At 37.6% G+C, this 13950-nt stretch overlaps 1 protein-coding gene across 9 annotated transcripts in view; it reads left to right on the plus strand.

The window, feature by feature from the left end:
• The window catches only part of MLLT3 (MLLT3 super elongation complex subunit), a 236697-nt gene that overhangs the window by 143019 nt on the left and 79728 nt on the right, over positions 1 to 13950 (plus strand). For all 9 annotated transcript variants that reach the window (XR_012071913.1, XM_072959333.1, XM_072959331.1 and 6 more), the window contains one exon: positions 131 to 274. Coding sequence is in view for 8 of the 9 variants with exons in the window: in XM_072959333.1 (XP_072815434.1) it covers positions 131 to 274 (144 nt within the window). In the remaining variant the exon portion in view is untranslated. The remainder of the gene's footprint in view (positions 1 to 130; positions 275 to 13950) is intronic.

Below are 13950 nucleotides of genomic sequence, written 5' to 3' on the forward strand. Positions count from 1 at the left end.
TTTTCAGACAGCATAGCTGTTAGATGTCTAGGTCTTTTCTCATCCTTAACAGGAGTAAACCTTTGCTTTTTTAAACTCCTGTTTATGCCTAACTCTCTGTTTTCTTTCTTTCTTTTTTTTTAACCTTTAGGAAGAACCTAAGAAAGTTCGCTTTGATTATGACTTATTCCTGCATCTTGAAGGCCATCCACCAGTGAATCACCTCCGCTGTGAAAAGCTAACTTTCAACAACCCAACAGAGGAGTTTAGAAGAAAGTTGCTGAAGGCAGGAGGGGTAAGTGGCACCTTCTTGTTTAAAGCCTGCCCATAAAAAAAGAATTTGCTAGTGTGTCAAGAAGTATAATTATGTTTTGAGAGAGGTAAATGAAATGAAGCACCTTAATGCATTAGTTGTAGACTCATGGTTTGAAAAGAAGAGATAAGCAGACAATATTTTAAGTAGGTCTGAGTCTGAAATTGTATTGTTGGTTAGAACAGCCTTATAGTCTATGCAGTTCAAATATATTTCTACCATAATCCCAAACCATTCTCAATTCAGGAAAGAACAATGCTTGAACTTTGATATATCAGTATATAGAAACTTTTGGGTAAAGTTGAAAGTTAGGTTAAAAATGATAGAGGAGTTATTGTCCAAATTTTCTTGGTCAAAATTAATAGAAAAAGCGTATTCATTTAGATGACATGTTTGGGTCATTTAAAAGCACATTTTTGTTTGAATTATGTGTAGTAAAAGATGGATTTTTATTTTTAAGAGAACGATTAACATAATATGGTAAATTTTTGCCCATGCAAATTGGCTAGGATGGAGAAAGATTTTTTAGTGGAATTTCTCACAAACATAAAACACATAGAATGTTTGCAGCTAAGTCAGCTGTACAGACAAACACTATTGATGGGTCGAAATCTACTTTACATGGGGACCGCTAGGACAATCAGCCTCTACTTCAGATGAACTTCCTGTGTGATCATATGTGGGCAGTTCAGACCCCATAAAATGTTGCAATGTATCCTTTACTCTAGGATTTCCTTCGCTTAGTTTTATTGGAACATTTTTGATAGTTATGCATCCATGAGCTTCTCATTATATGGAAGCATGTGTAGACCATAACTTCTCAAGATGTCTCATTTCACTAATAAAGTCTCCCTGAGGGCTTTGTAGGAAAGAACTGAATTTTATATCGTACAGATGTCCTTTCCCTTTATGGGGTTATGGATGACCACTTTGAGAACCTCAGGAAAGCTGTGGACCCTCTCAAAAGAAAAGCACCCATATGTACATAATTGTGTGAACATCCCGGGTTGTGTGTAGCCCCTGGGGTCCATTTTTTAGAGATTTAATTTGCCAAGCTCCTGTTCTGCTCAGCTGAACCACGCATGTGCATTTGAAGCGTTACAAGTGCTTTTATCACATTTCATTCCACACTATATTGTATGTCAGTAGATTGTGAGTTAAACAGATACTGATGGGCCAGCTTTGGAAATTAACTACCATTTCTAGTATTTTATGGGAAAATGCGTCTTTATGAAGAAAGGGGCTTTTGTAATACAACTCATTTTAAAGTTAGGGATATATTATATATTTATTAAGGATTTTAAAAAAACCCATATTTTATTCTTCTTACAGTTACCAAGAGCACAGTGTTGATCCTCCTTACCTATGGCTGTGCCCTTAAGAAATGAACCTGTCCATGTTAAATCCTAGTCGCTCCCATTATTTTTCTTTTTATGAGGGTGACATTTTGTGCCTCTGATGATTCCTTTCGGGTGTGTGGTTAGGTAGGTAATTGGAGCGTGTGAATTACGGAGCTTGAGTACATCAGGCTTCTGATAAGGGTCGTCGGAAAAAGTAAATATGACACAAGGACTTTTTAAAACATCCACTTAGTCCCAGAGTACTCCAGGGTTGTTTGTGAGCTGGGGAAGAGGTTACAGGTCAGTGATAATGCAGCAGAGTGCGGCCCTGCATCCTGATAAGGTCTCTGGTAGATTTGTGTCTTTTGCTCCACTCAGCCTTTATCTCAGAATTATCCTCCCTGACTTCTAACTTTCCTTCTTTGTGTTTCTTTAAGTGCTATTTGAAGCCTGCGTGTTTTTTTCCTGTTAGATGTAGATTGAGTCTTGACAACTCTACATTAATAAGTTGAAATGTGAGATATTCAAGCACACCAGGTATTTGACATAAGCTCTTTAAGTGCCTGACTATAGTAAATTTTGTAGTAAAATTTAAATTTAAAAATTCTTTTGAAATACTAGTTTCCCATAGATCCCGTCCATTTCACATGGGAAGATTAAAATTGTCTCTTATGAAAACAGGAGAATCTAGACTACTAAGCATTTTTTGTCTTGCCTAGTTTTTAGATACCTTGTATTATGCTTACCTGACATTTTAACATTTATTCTTGTCTTAATATTTTTGCAACTTATCATGCATGGTGTTAACTAACTTATGAACCATTTTGATTTTGTTAGAAAATTTTTTTTTCAGCTTTGGGAAGCTGTCATTGACATATAACTGAGGTTTACAACATGTTGGTTTGATATACTTGTATGTTGCAGAATTATTATCCCCATAACTTAGCTAATACCTGCATCACATCACATAATTACTGTTTCTCTTTTGTGGTGAGAACATTTAAGACCTACTCTCTTAGTGACTTTCAAGTATATAATTCACTATTATTAACCGTAATCACTGTGCTGTACATTAGATCCCCAGAACGTATTCATCTTATAACTGGAGGTTTGTATTCTGTAACCTACAACTCCTCATCTCTCCCACCCTCTAGCCCTTGGTAACTACCATTCTAGTCTATGTTTCTATGAGTTTAGCTTTTTCAGATGATATCATAGTTTGTCTAACTTATTTCACTTAGCTTTGTGTCCTCAAGGTTCATCCATGTTTTTTGTTGCAAATGGCAGGATGTCCTTCCTTCTCAAGACTGAATAATATTCCATCATTTTCTTTATCCATGCATCTGTTGACGGACACTTACGTTGTTTTCATACGTTGGCTATTGTAAATAATACTGGAATGAGTGTGAGAATGCAGATATATCTTCGACATACTGTTTTCATGTCCTTTGGATGTATACCCGTAAGTGTGATTGCTGGATCATATGTGATTCTATTTTTAATTTTTTGAGGAACCTCCGTATTGTTTTCCATAGCGGTTTCACTGGAATTTACAATCCTGCCAACAGTGCATAGGGCTTCCCTCCTCTCCACATTCTCGCCGTAACTTACCATCTCCTGTCTTTTTGATGATAGCCATTGTAATAGGTGTAAGGTAATATCTTATTTTGATTTGCCATTCTCTGATGATTAATGATGTCCAGTACCTTTTCATATAACTGTTGACCATCTGTATACCTTCTTTGGAAAAATATCTATTTGGATTCTCTGCCCATTTTTAATCATATATTGTTTGTTTTTGTTGAGTTGCATGAGTTCTTTATATATTTTGTATATTACTCTTTTATTAGATATATGATTTGCAAATATTTTCTCCCATTCCATAGGTTGCCTTTTCATTTTGTTGATGGTTTCCTTTGCTGTGCAGAAGCTTTTTAGTTTGATGTAGTCCCACTTGTTCATTTTTGCTTTTGTCGGCTTTGCTTTTGGTGTCTACTAGAAATCTTATGTTCATGATTGTGTCTCTTCATATAACTTTTTTTTTTGACTGGGTTTGGGATGAAAGGCGGGATGCTGTGTTCCTTGCACTTAAACATTATGTATGCAGCGTAGATGTGTATGTTCTATTTTTGAGGGAAAAATTGATCCCTTCTTCATATGTACTGTGTGAAATCATTATGTACAGCTTGAGGCGTGAGTGGAGTAAACTTACCATTTTGGATGTGGTTCCTTCTCTGTCACTTTTTTCTTTTAAACCAAAAGTACACAGCACTATTAAAAGTAGAACTTGGCTTTTGAAGAGATCAGAAAGGTTGTTTTTAGAGCTGGCAGCATCTTTAAGAAAAATGCTTTTCAACTCTCAGAAGAAAATGATTCCAAAGAACGTTTTGCCAGAAGAATCTTGAAAAATTGCAGATTTTTTCTACGTCCTAATCTGTAAACCTATAGCTATATGACAACTTTTTTTTGGTCAGTTAACACTCTCTTCTTTTCACTCATTTTTTTTCTCTTTCTTTCTTCCTTCCTTTTTTTTAAATGTAACTCTTTCTAAATAGTGTCGAAAGAAATCTCGGTGCACTCCCCCCTTGGAAGAAACAAACCCTGTGTTCTTCTCTTGAATAGCCCCCTAAACTTAAGGATATCTTTGCTTTAAAAGAAAAAAGAAAAACTTTTGGATTTAAGTGTTATTTTTCTGAGAATATTGAAATTCAGAGTGATTTCATTTACACGACCCTGAAAGTCGTTTCCTCTCAATGAGAGATGTCGTGGGAGCTTGCCAGGGAAACTGTCTATTTTGTTTATGAGCTAGCCCCTCTCAGGCCCGTGTAAGGAAAAGATAGAAGGTAGGGGTCAGAAAATGGGAAAGAATAAGTTGACAGCTTCTGGGAGGAGACTGCCTTTGTTTTGAGATAACAATTCTTTGGTTGGTCAGAGGGATAGAGGACCGTGAGCAACAAACTTTTGACAGCAAGACTTAGTGTTATCTATTTATACTTGAGTTTTAAGCAAAAGGACCAAATGTACCCCATTGAGAAGCACCTTCACTTTCCCTGAGATATTTCTGTTTGTCTTTAAAAAAAATTAACTGATGAATCCATGTAGAAAGATTTTCAAATAATGCTCTTCAGGATGTCAGGATATTTTTTAAGTGTTATGATCACAATAGATGGTTTTCTGTCTATTTACTTGATCACCTTCTGAGTAGCTGGAATTCAGTCATACTGAAAAAATGCAGAAGGGTTTGACACCCATTAAGTCTGATTGAACAAGGACGATGTCTTTTTAGGGGAGGTGTTGGTAAAGCAAAGATAGAGTAGTGTTTGTCGTGCAACTGAAATTCATTATTTTACTAACTCATCTGTCTGGATTTTCTGTTAGGAGGGAGTAGGGTAAAATTGGAAAAGTTTTAAAATAAGGGAGATTTAAATAAAAACCTTGTCTCTGTCATCTTCTAACTGAATCACCCCGAGGAAAATTATTACCCTTTTTTGAATCTTAGTTTTTCATCTGTGAAATGGACAAGGCAGTGTTTCCTGCATTGGGAGTGTGTAGCCGGGTGTGTGGCACATCGTAGGTACACAGTCCCTTGATTCCTTTCCCTTTGATTGCTAGTTGAGAAAATCAGATTTTTATCCATTTTTACAGCAAGCACTTAAAGATACAGTGAAAACAGTTTGTTATTTAGTGTAAGCTACTCTAGGTTTATTCACAGGAAGGCGTGTTTGGCACCAGTTAGTGTGACCAGCACATCGATGGACCCGTGTTGGGTTTAAAGGGGATTAGCCGGTAATATCTTTTTTCAAGGAGCTTATATTCTGGCTGTTTGTATTTTACCTGTATTAAGTGACACAAAAGTCTGTTTGGAATATTATTTCTTAAGATGCAAGTTTTCACTAGAAAAATGATCAGTTCTTAACTCTAAATTTCTAGTCGATTAAAGGCTTCTCAAAGCCTTTAGATTTCCTAAGTAGTATGGTCAGCAAGTATGTATGTGCATCTTTGTGCTTCTATGAAGAAAGCACAAAAGGGGCAATCGTCTCTGGAGAGTTGAGTTTATTTTACAGCTGCTCCCTTTTTTTTTTTTTTTTTTCGGCCTGGAAATCAAGTGGTCTGCTTTGGTTCTGTTGTTCTTTATGGAACAGTGGTAGGGTGTTAGTGGATTTTTTTTCTTTCTTTCTTTCCTCAATTAAACAGGGCAAAGTCTAAACATGTTGTTCAGTCTATTTCTGAATCACTGGCAAGCAGTTAATTTTGAGGACTGAAAATTAAAACTAACCACAGCAGTTGTTAAAACTAGGGTTTCTATAGGCAGAAATCCAATTCTGTTCAGACACCACCTGTTTCAGTAGGACATTTCAGACGCCCATTTGGCAAGATTTGCTGGAGAAGACATGGGGAACATGCTTTCAGTCTGTGTTAAGTCTGCTGCATAATGCAGTCCTGTTTCTCCAAGTGACAGTTGCATTTATATATGATATGTTTTTGCAAGGAATAAATTGGAATCTTTCTGAAACACTACTTATTGTGAAGTAGAAATCAGATCCACAGTGGACCCCCAGCACAGGGCTTTGCTCACTAAAGGGCCAAAGAGATCTGAAGAGAATCGGGTGCTTTCACTAAAGCAGCTACATCAAACCATCTGAATATAGCATTTTATCGCAGGGTTCTGGGAGTCTTGTGTAGCATGGTTTAGTATTTCCTTTCGCAGGGGAGTTTAGGACACTTTGAATTTCTAAATACAGATCACAGTCTCTTCCTCTCAAATTATAATTTTTTGAATAGGTAAATACACATCCCGTACAAAATGACATACAGTGAGCCCCCACTCCAGGCCACCAATGATGCTGCAGCGAATGACCTTTTATATAGTTATTTGTGTACATGGATGAGTATATCTGTAGGGTAAATTCCTGGGAGTAAAATCATGGCTCTAAGGCAAAGTAGAATTTAAATTTTGATAGACATTTACGAATTGCCTGCCAAGGACGTTATACTGCTCTGTGCTTGTATCAACAATGTGTAAGAGTGCCTATTTCTCCACACGGTGATTCATTAAACATTTCCCCCCCCCCCGATCTTATGAGTGAAAAATGATATCTCATTTTTAATTCACATTTCTCTTATGAGTGATGATGAGCATCTTTTCATAGGCTTAGAGCCATTTTCATTTCCTTTCAAAGACCGCATTTTAATGTATTTTAAATTGGAAATATTCTGAGTGTTTCGGTTCAACTTAAATTTATGAGTACTCTTCCCACATACTTACATTTGGAAAGGTTACAAAAAGATACGGAAGCCTCTTTAACCAAGGTCTGTGTTCTCGGGCTCTCTTCTGCATGTAACAAATTATGTTCTTAAGACTGATTTGTCAAGACTTTGGCTTCTAAAAATATACGTGGCTTTTGTGGCAAACTCAGCAGTGCCCAGAGATGGATGCTGGCTGCTTATTTTAAAAATGACTCAAAGAAAATAATACACGGAAAATTATTTTAGTGGCTGTTACTGGACAGCTTCATTGGATTTTTGGATATTTGTTTTGGGACAAGTGTGCCTTTCTGTTATTTTCCAGTATATATCATCCTGTAATCGTCTGCCTCAAAAGATAAAAGGATGCTGCTGGTTTTCACCAGTGCTGATAAAAGGTGATTTATTTAAATAAATGTAAGATCAAGCAGGCAACCTCATTTATTTGGTGGTTTCTCAGAGTTGAGGTTAATTTTATGTCATATTTGGGATTTCTTCCTTCTTATATTTTTGGCTCCTGCTTCCCTCTCCCCCAGCAAAAGTCTGGAAAATTAAATCATGAAAGTAGAACGTACATATAAATGGTAAATAGAATGTCCAAGTTGTGAGATCAAATGTAAAGCTGATCTCATTAATTTGGGTGCAAAGTATGGTCACAATAGTAGAAAAGTTATTTGTGTTACTCAGCATACTTTGTGGTTAATTTATGGCTTAACATCTTCTGAAAGTCACATAAGTTGTTTGAAGGACGGTTAGAGATTTTTGAAAATAATGCACCAAAAAACATCCGTGGTGTAAATATTCCTGCCTTCATTTGCTCCTTTCTTCTCAATTACCTATTTGCCTTTTCAGCAAGGAGGGAAAAAATAGGAGCACACTTTTCCCTTAGTGCAAAGCTCAGATACCCGTACTGCATGAATTGAGCAAAGGCTCCCTGAAAAAGAAGTGCCCCAGGTAAGCTGTCCGCGGAGGGTGGACTAGGAAAAGCTGTCGTCACTGTTGGGTGGTGCGCTATGTTTCTCTCGGCCGACCTCTCAGGCGTAGCAGTTGAGCTGACTGTATGCAGAAACCTTAACGTCGTCGTGAAAGGAAATGCTGTAATATCTGAAAGCATCCCACAACCCTGCCCCTTGCTCCTGTCTCCAGTGCACAAAGCGCCAAGAAAATAAGAAATGAACAGAAAGGGGGAAAAATTGGAGAATTCCAAATTACGAAGTGAACAGTTCTTTCCCTTTTAAAATACAAAAATACTGCAGCTGAAACCTGTTGGTTCAGTTTCTCTCTTCTTTCTTGGTTTAGGTAGTTCACCACACACTTGCTTCAAAGCTGCATAGAAAGTTTCTCTAATAGGTCTGGTTCTGTTCCCTGACTTCTTGGATGGTCAAGGAGTTGGGGTTTTGATTGTCCCCACTGGATATTTTTTGGATTCATACTCTTACATTCAATGAAAACAGTTTAGGGGTAGGGAGTAGAAAAGGGGAAGGGAAGCTGATCAACATTTTATTTTCTAAACTTTTCTTGCTCTGTAAGTTATAAGAAAATTTGACAGTGATCTGGATCTGTAGGTAGCAGTTTAGAAAATAAACAAATAGCAGTCTGAGACTCTTGAAATAGATACTTGCATTTCATTTTCGAGGAGTGAGGATAAATGGTAGGTGGTTTACTATAGTATCCTGTGTCCCACGAGGGACACAGCCGTGGTGTGACAGAAAGAATGTTTGACTTGAAATCTGAAGGCGCAAATTGAATTCTTAGATCTGCTGCTAATTTACCTTGGGCTTTATGTTGGTATAAATCTAAATTATCCCCTTCCTCCCACCTGAGATTATTAAATATAAACGTGGTACATAGTTAAGCAGTCAGCAAGCAATTGTTTTATTTTTTGACAGGACTTCTTTTTTCTGTAGGTTTTTAGTATGCTTTGGTTTAAACCACATTTTTTTGGTTACCTAGAAGGGTGAAAATAAAAGATTTCCATTAAGACTTTGACATAATAATGGTGTTCTATTAGAAAGAACATGTTTTAGCCTCTGGAAGGAATCTTTTTTTTTTTTAACACCAGATTTTTAAGTAAATATGTGCTAACTTTAGAACAATGTAGACTTTCTAGAAAAGCAAAAAGAAGAAAAGAAATTGCGTATGATCCCTCTAGTGATTATAACCACTGTCAGTATTTTACTTGGTACTTTTCATGTAGATAAGATCCCACGAAATGTTTGTACTTTATACTTAATATATTAAACAGGAGTTGCGTAAGTTTCAAACTGTATGACTTACTTTATTTTTGTTCTTAAAAACATGTCCTCACACTGCGGAGGATTGATGTAAAAATTTTGGCTTGTTGTTAAGAAGTTACCAGTAATGTGTTTTGTGTTTTTCGTCTGTTTGTTATTGTTTTCTCCTGATGGCTCTCAGCGCCTCAAAATTAAAGTTACTGACTTAAGGCCTAAATACTATAAATGAAATTAGGAACAAACCCCCCCAACACACACAAATTCATAGTTGTTTCTTAATAGTTCTGACAATACAGGAGTATGATGCTCTAGTTTTTTTGTAACGGGGTGGGCCATATTAGATCTGTTATCTGGTAAAATTTATATTTTAATATGGATTATTATAGATACAGATTCGGTAACTTGTCTTTGTAGCTGTCATTTTTGCCTTTCTTCCCCTCTACCCGATAGGGCAGATTGGGGGCCTGTGGGTAGTAAGAAATTGCTAAATATAGAAAGGCTTCATTAATGGAAACATTGAGCAAAAGAGAAGGATGCCTTATTCATAAAAGAAACTGGTCCATGCAACTACAATTTGAATAACCGTGGAATATAATACAAATCTGTTTAACCTCACAAAAATTCTTAACATGAACTCTTGTTGACTCAAGAGATGGATTTGAGGGAGTTACAGAGACAGAAGCCTGCCCATGCAGTCGCCATGGTGTCTCTTGGCAAATTAGAAATACGTGCCTCTGCTCTACGAAGCCCCAGCCGAAGGAACATGGCAAGGCTAACGTGAACATAACTTGATTTCGGCTAGTTGTTATTCCAGTGGGCAAGCATCCTTGTGCAGGGCACCATCTGGACAATCATTTACAGTCCTGGCACTATTTATAGGTCCAGACAAAAAGGTGATTTTGATGTTAAAATAAAACTGTCTTGCCTGAGATAGCCTGGACAGGAGTGATTTATTATTTATGATAAATAAAACTTTCTTGAAAATTTGTTCTCCAGTTTTGAATAACGATGTCCTTTCAGGGTTTAGCCTGGCCTCTTGTTCTGCCAGTCTACTTTGTGTTTTTAGCTTATGACACTATTATCCAACATCTATAGATAACTATAAAGATCTGGTTTAAGCACAGGAGCAAGAGGACTTTTGATAAGACCACCATGCTAAACCAGGGGGGTTTCAAATGTCAGTGTCTATGAGACCAGGCGAACCCTTTGAAAGGACAAGCTACAAAAACTGGAAGACCAGCTGAATAATGTAGCCCTTGCTATTGGGAATTTCGCACAGTGGGTGGTGATTTATTATTATTTTTTCAAGTAATGATGAAATAAAGTGGGATTTTCCTTGTTGATAATTTTGAGCTGTGAATGTTTTGGTAAAGAGAGCGTTTCTGTGTCCTTCAGATTAGGGTCATTCTAGATCTTAACAGTGACTGTTAATCAGAATGCCTTCCGCTATGTTCCAGTTTTAAGATGATGCACTTTATCTGATTTGACTCTTGACCAAGGTCCCTGCGCTTGGGCTGGAAGTCGCTCTTGAGTTTTACTTCCCGTATGTCCCTTCTGTATTTTTTCCCCTAGATTTCTCTTCCTACTCTTGATAAAGAAGGGCTTTGCTTCTCGCATCCATCATGTCCTCCCCCCGAGGTTTCTCGGGCTTCTCTTCATCTGTTCTGTCTTCTGGCATCATCTTTTGTGAATCTTGTTCTTGCTTCTTTTTCATTCTTCTCCTGAAGGGCTTTTTGTGGTTTATATACATACACCCAATTTTGACTTCAGTTCTTTTTTTTTTTTTAATTAAAAAATGTTATGGTTAAATCTTTACCCTGATTTACCTTTCTTAAACAAAAATGCATCGAGGGTAAAGATGTATGCACCTCGGAACTGCAGAGCAACACGGGAGTGCGTGTCTCACAGGCACAAGGGTAAGTGTTGTGCTTGATTCATCAGCCCTGAAGGTGGTAAGGTAAGTTGTTCCTTGAAGGTCTGTATGGATTGTTGTGATGTGTGGTCGCTTTCTCACTGCTTGGTTGCCTGCACACCGTATTCTGATTTCTTTTGGTGAAGAGAACATAGCACGGCGGTTAGAGGGCACACTTTGTTATGAAACAGACTTTTTTCCCAGATGCTGACATCGTCACTTTGTGTAACTTTGGACAAATTACGCATCTCTATTCTTCTGTTTCCTCATTTTAAAATGATGAAACCATACATAACATTTACAGTTTCATAGATAAAGAGAGTCTGACATAAGAGGTCAAGCTTCCTGTTTTGCAGATGTGTAAACTAAGGTATCCAATCCTGAAATGACTGGCTAACCAAGGGATAGCAAAGAGTCAGAGCTGTTGCTCACTGTTCTTGCATATTCTTTCTATAACAACAGAGAGTAATGTTAGTTTTCTTTTGAAAACACAGTGAAAAGAGACAAGGAATTAATAAAACAAAGCCCCAGGGCCATGCTTCTTAGTTGCCTTAGGGCCACCAGGGCAATCTTGCACCCGTCCCCTTCCTGAAGACAAGCTAGATCAATTATCAGAGCCGAGCAGGGTGCTTGTTGCTGGTAGCAGACTTTATCCTTTTGTTTCTTGCTTCATAGAAACTGAAGCTCCCTGGGCTCTTGTTTCTGAAAATCCAACTTGTGTGAAGACAATGGTAATTAGGAGCTTGTTCGCCCACCACCCAAACTTTCTTAAGCCAGCATCAGCTTATCTGTGAGGATTGGTTACATTTTCATTTTCTGTAAATTAGAGACAAGCATTATTTTGGGAGTTTTTTTTTTTCCCCCAGCTGAATAGCAAGGGTATGCATGACTTTAGAAGTGGTTTTCCTTGGCATTAACCGACATGTGCAAAAGGCTCTAATAAAGTCAACAAATAACTTTGTAATCTACTAGGTTTTTGGAAGTCGAGATGCAAGTAAGTCATGGGCCAGAAGTGATTCTTTGAGTGCTTGGATATTAAAAGATTTTCTCCTCAGGGCTGGAACTCTGGCTGGTGATACACTTTATTAGAATCAGCTTACTGAGGCTGGTTTGCCACCTCTTCTCTGGGGAAGCTACTTTGCCTTCTTGATTTTCTATCCCTCTTTCTCTCGCTGGCTCTCACTCACTCACTCACGCACACACCAGAATCAGGATACGTTACCTGAAAATAGTTCAGAGTATTTGAATCTAGGACAGATAGGACAGGCTCAGGAAATCCAAGATGCCTTTCAAGCCCTGGAAGACTTCTAGCAGAAGATTTTTATCCTTTTGTTTCTTGCTTCATAGATTGAAATTCCCTGAACAAAACTGATTTCTTTTGCTTCTGAAAATCAAGTTTGAGGAGACCTTCCTAAGTCTTGTCCTACCCTTTGTCTTCAGGTACCAACCTGTGTATGTAAATGTGTGTGTGTGTGTGTTTAAAAAGATTAGCACTTGCCTTATTCAGAGAAAATACAAGTACTTTAAAAATATTTGAGTACCTGCTATGGGCCGCACTTAATGCCAGATGCTGAGTGTACAATGAACACTGGATTTTTTTTCTTTCTTTCTACCATACTCTACCCTTGGTCAATTTGGGGGGATAATACATTCTCATCTTCTCAGGACAAAATAACCCAGCTCAGCGTCTTTAAAAAGAAAAAGACAGGAAGGAAGGAAGGAAGAAAAGAAAGAAAGAGAGAGAGAGAGAGAGAAAGGAAGGAAGGAAGGGAAGGAAGGGAAGGAAGGAAAGAAGGAAGGAAATTTCTACCCGTCAGTCCAGGCTGTCCTGCTCGGCTTTTAGGAGAAAAAGCTGCAGTTCTCTAAGGCATTCTCTTCTTTTCCTGGGGTGCCAGAAACTTTCTTACTAGACCCCACCTTCATCTCACCCCAAGCAGGCTCTGAGGGCTTCTGCAGACCAAAGATGGCAAAACCAAAAACAGTGTTCTCTCGTTTAGAAAACTGGTCTTTTGTGTAAATCCGTTAGATGGTCAAAGAGAATGTATATGAATTTGTTGTGTTTCTACAACAGGTTTTACCAACTGGAGGAGGTTTTCCCAAATAAGCCATAGATAATTTGTTCTTTGAATTCGTATTACAAGCTTACAGTCTTTTTCTTCCACAGAAACAATTGTTTTTAATTGAGAAGAAATGAACTAGGACTTCAGATCACGTGTGTTCTGCTTTCTTTGTTTTTGTGTGCAGTATAAAAATGTAATCTCATTTGGCATTTTAGAAAGCAAACCATTAACTTTGCTTATGTTAGGAAAGCCTTGACTTAGCTGACAAATCTAATTTGTTATAAGAAATCCTTGGTTCATTTTAGAATGATGTTTAGATTCCTCTTAGAAGACTATGGTGCAATTTAGCTCTGCTTAGTATGGTATGGGTCCATGGAGAAAGAACCAAGTGGAGCAAATTGAACAGACTTTCTTGGACACCTTTTCTTTTAATGCCCTTCCCAGGGCTCTGGTCCACTGTGCTCTTCTAAATACTATTATTTACTTTACAATTTTCTTTCCTGAACCATTTTAGAGTAAGTTGCCAATATGATGGTCCATCACCCCTGAATGCTTTAGTGTTTATTTTCTGCAAACAGGGACACTCTCTAATATACACATGATACAACCATCAAAGTCAGGAATAAGCATTACCGTCCTCTACTCTGCCAATCCCATTCAAGTTTTGCAGATTGTTCCGCTAATGTCCTTTACTTTTATATACAAAAGGATTCTGTCTAAAATCATGTAGCATTTGGTCCTCATGTCTCTTTAGTCTCTTCCAACCGAGAATAGTTCCTTGGTCTTTTCTTGGCTTTCACGAACTGGAAATTTTTGAAGATTTCAGGCCATTTAGTAGATGGCCCTCAATATGGGTTCGTGTGCTATT

The sequence above is a fragment of the Vicugna pacos genome, chromosome 4 (genome assembly GCF_048564905.1).
Source record: "Vicugna pacos chromosome 4, VicPac4, whole genome shotgun sequence".
In the NCBI taxonomy this organism is placed as follows: domain Eukaryota; kingdom Metazoa; phylum Chordata; class Mammalia; order Artiodactyla; family Camelidae; genus Vicugna; species Vicugna pacos.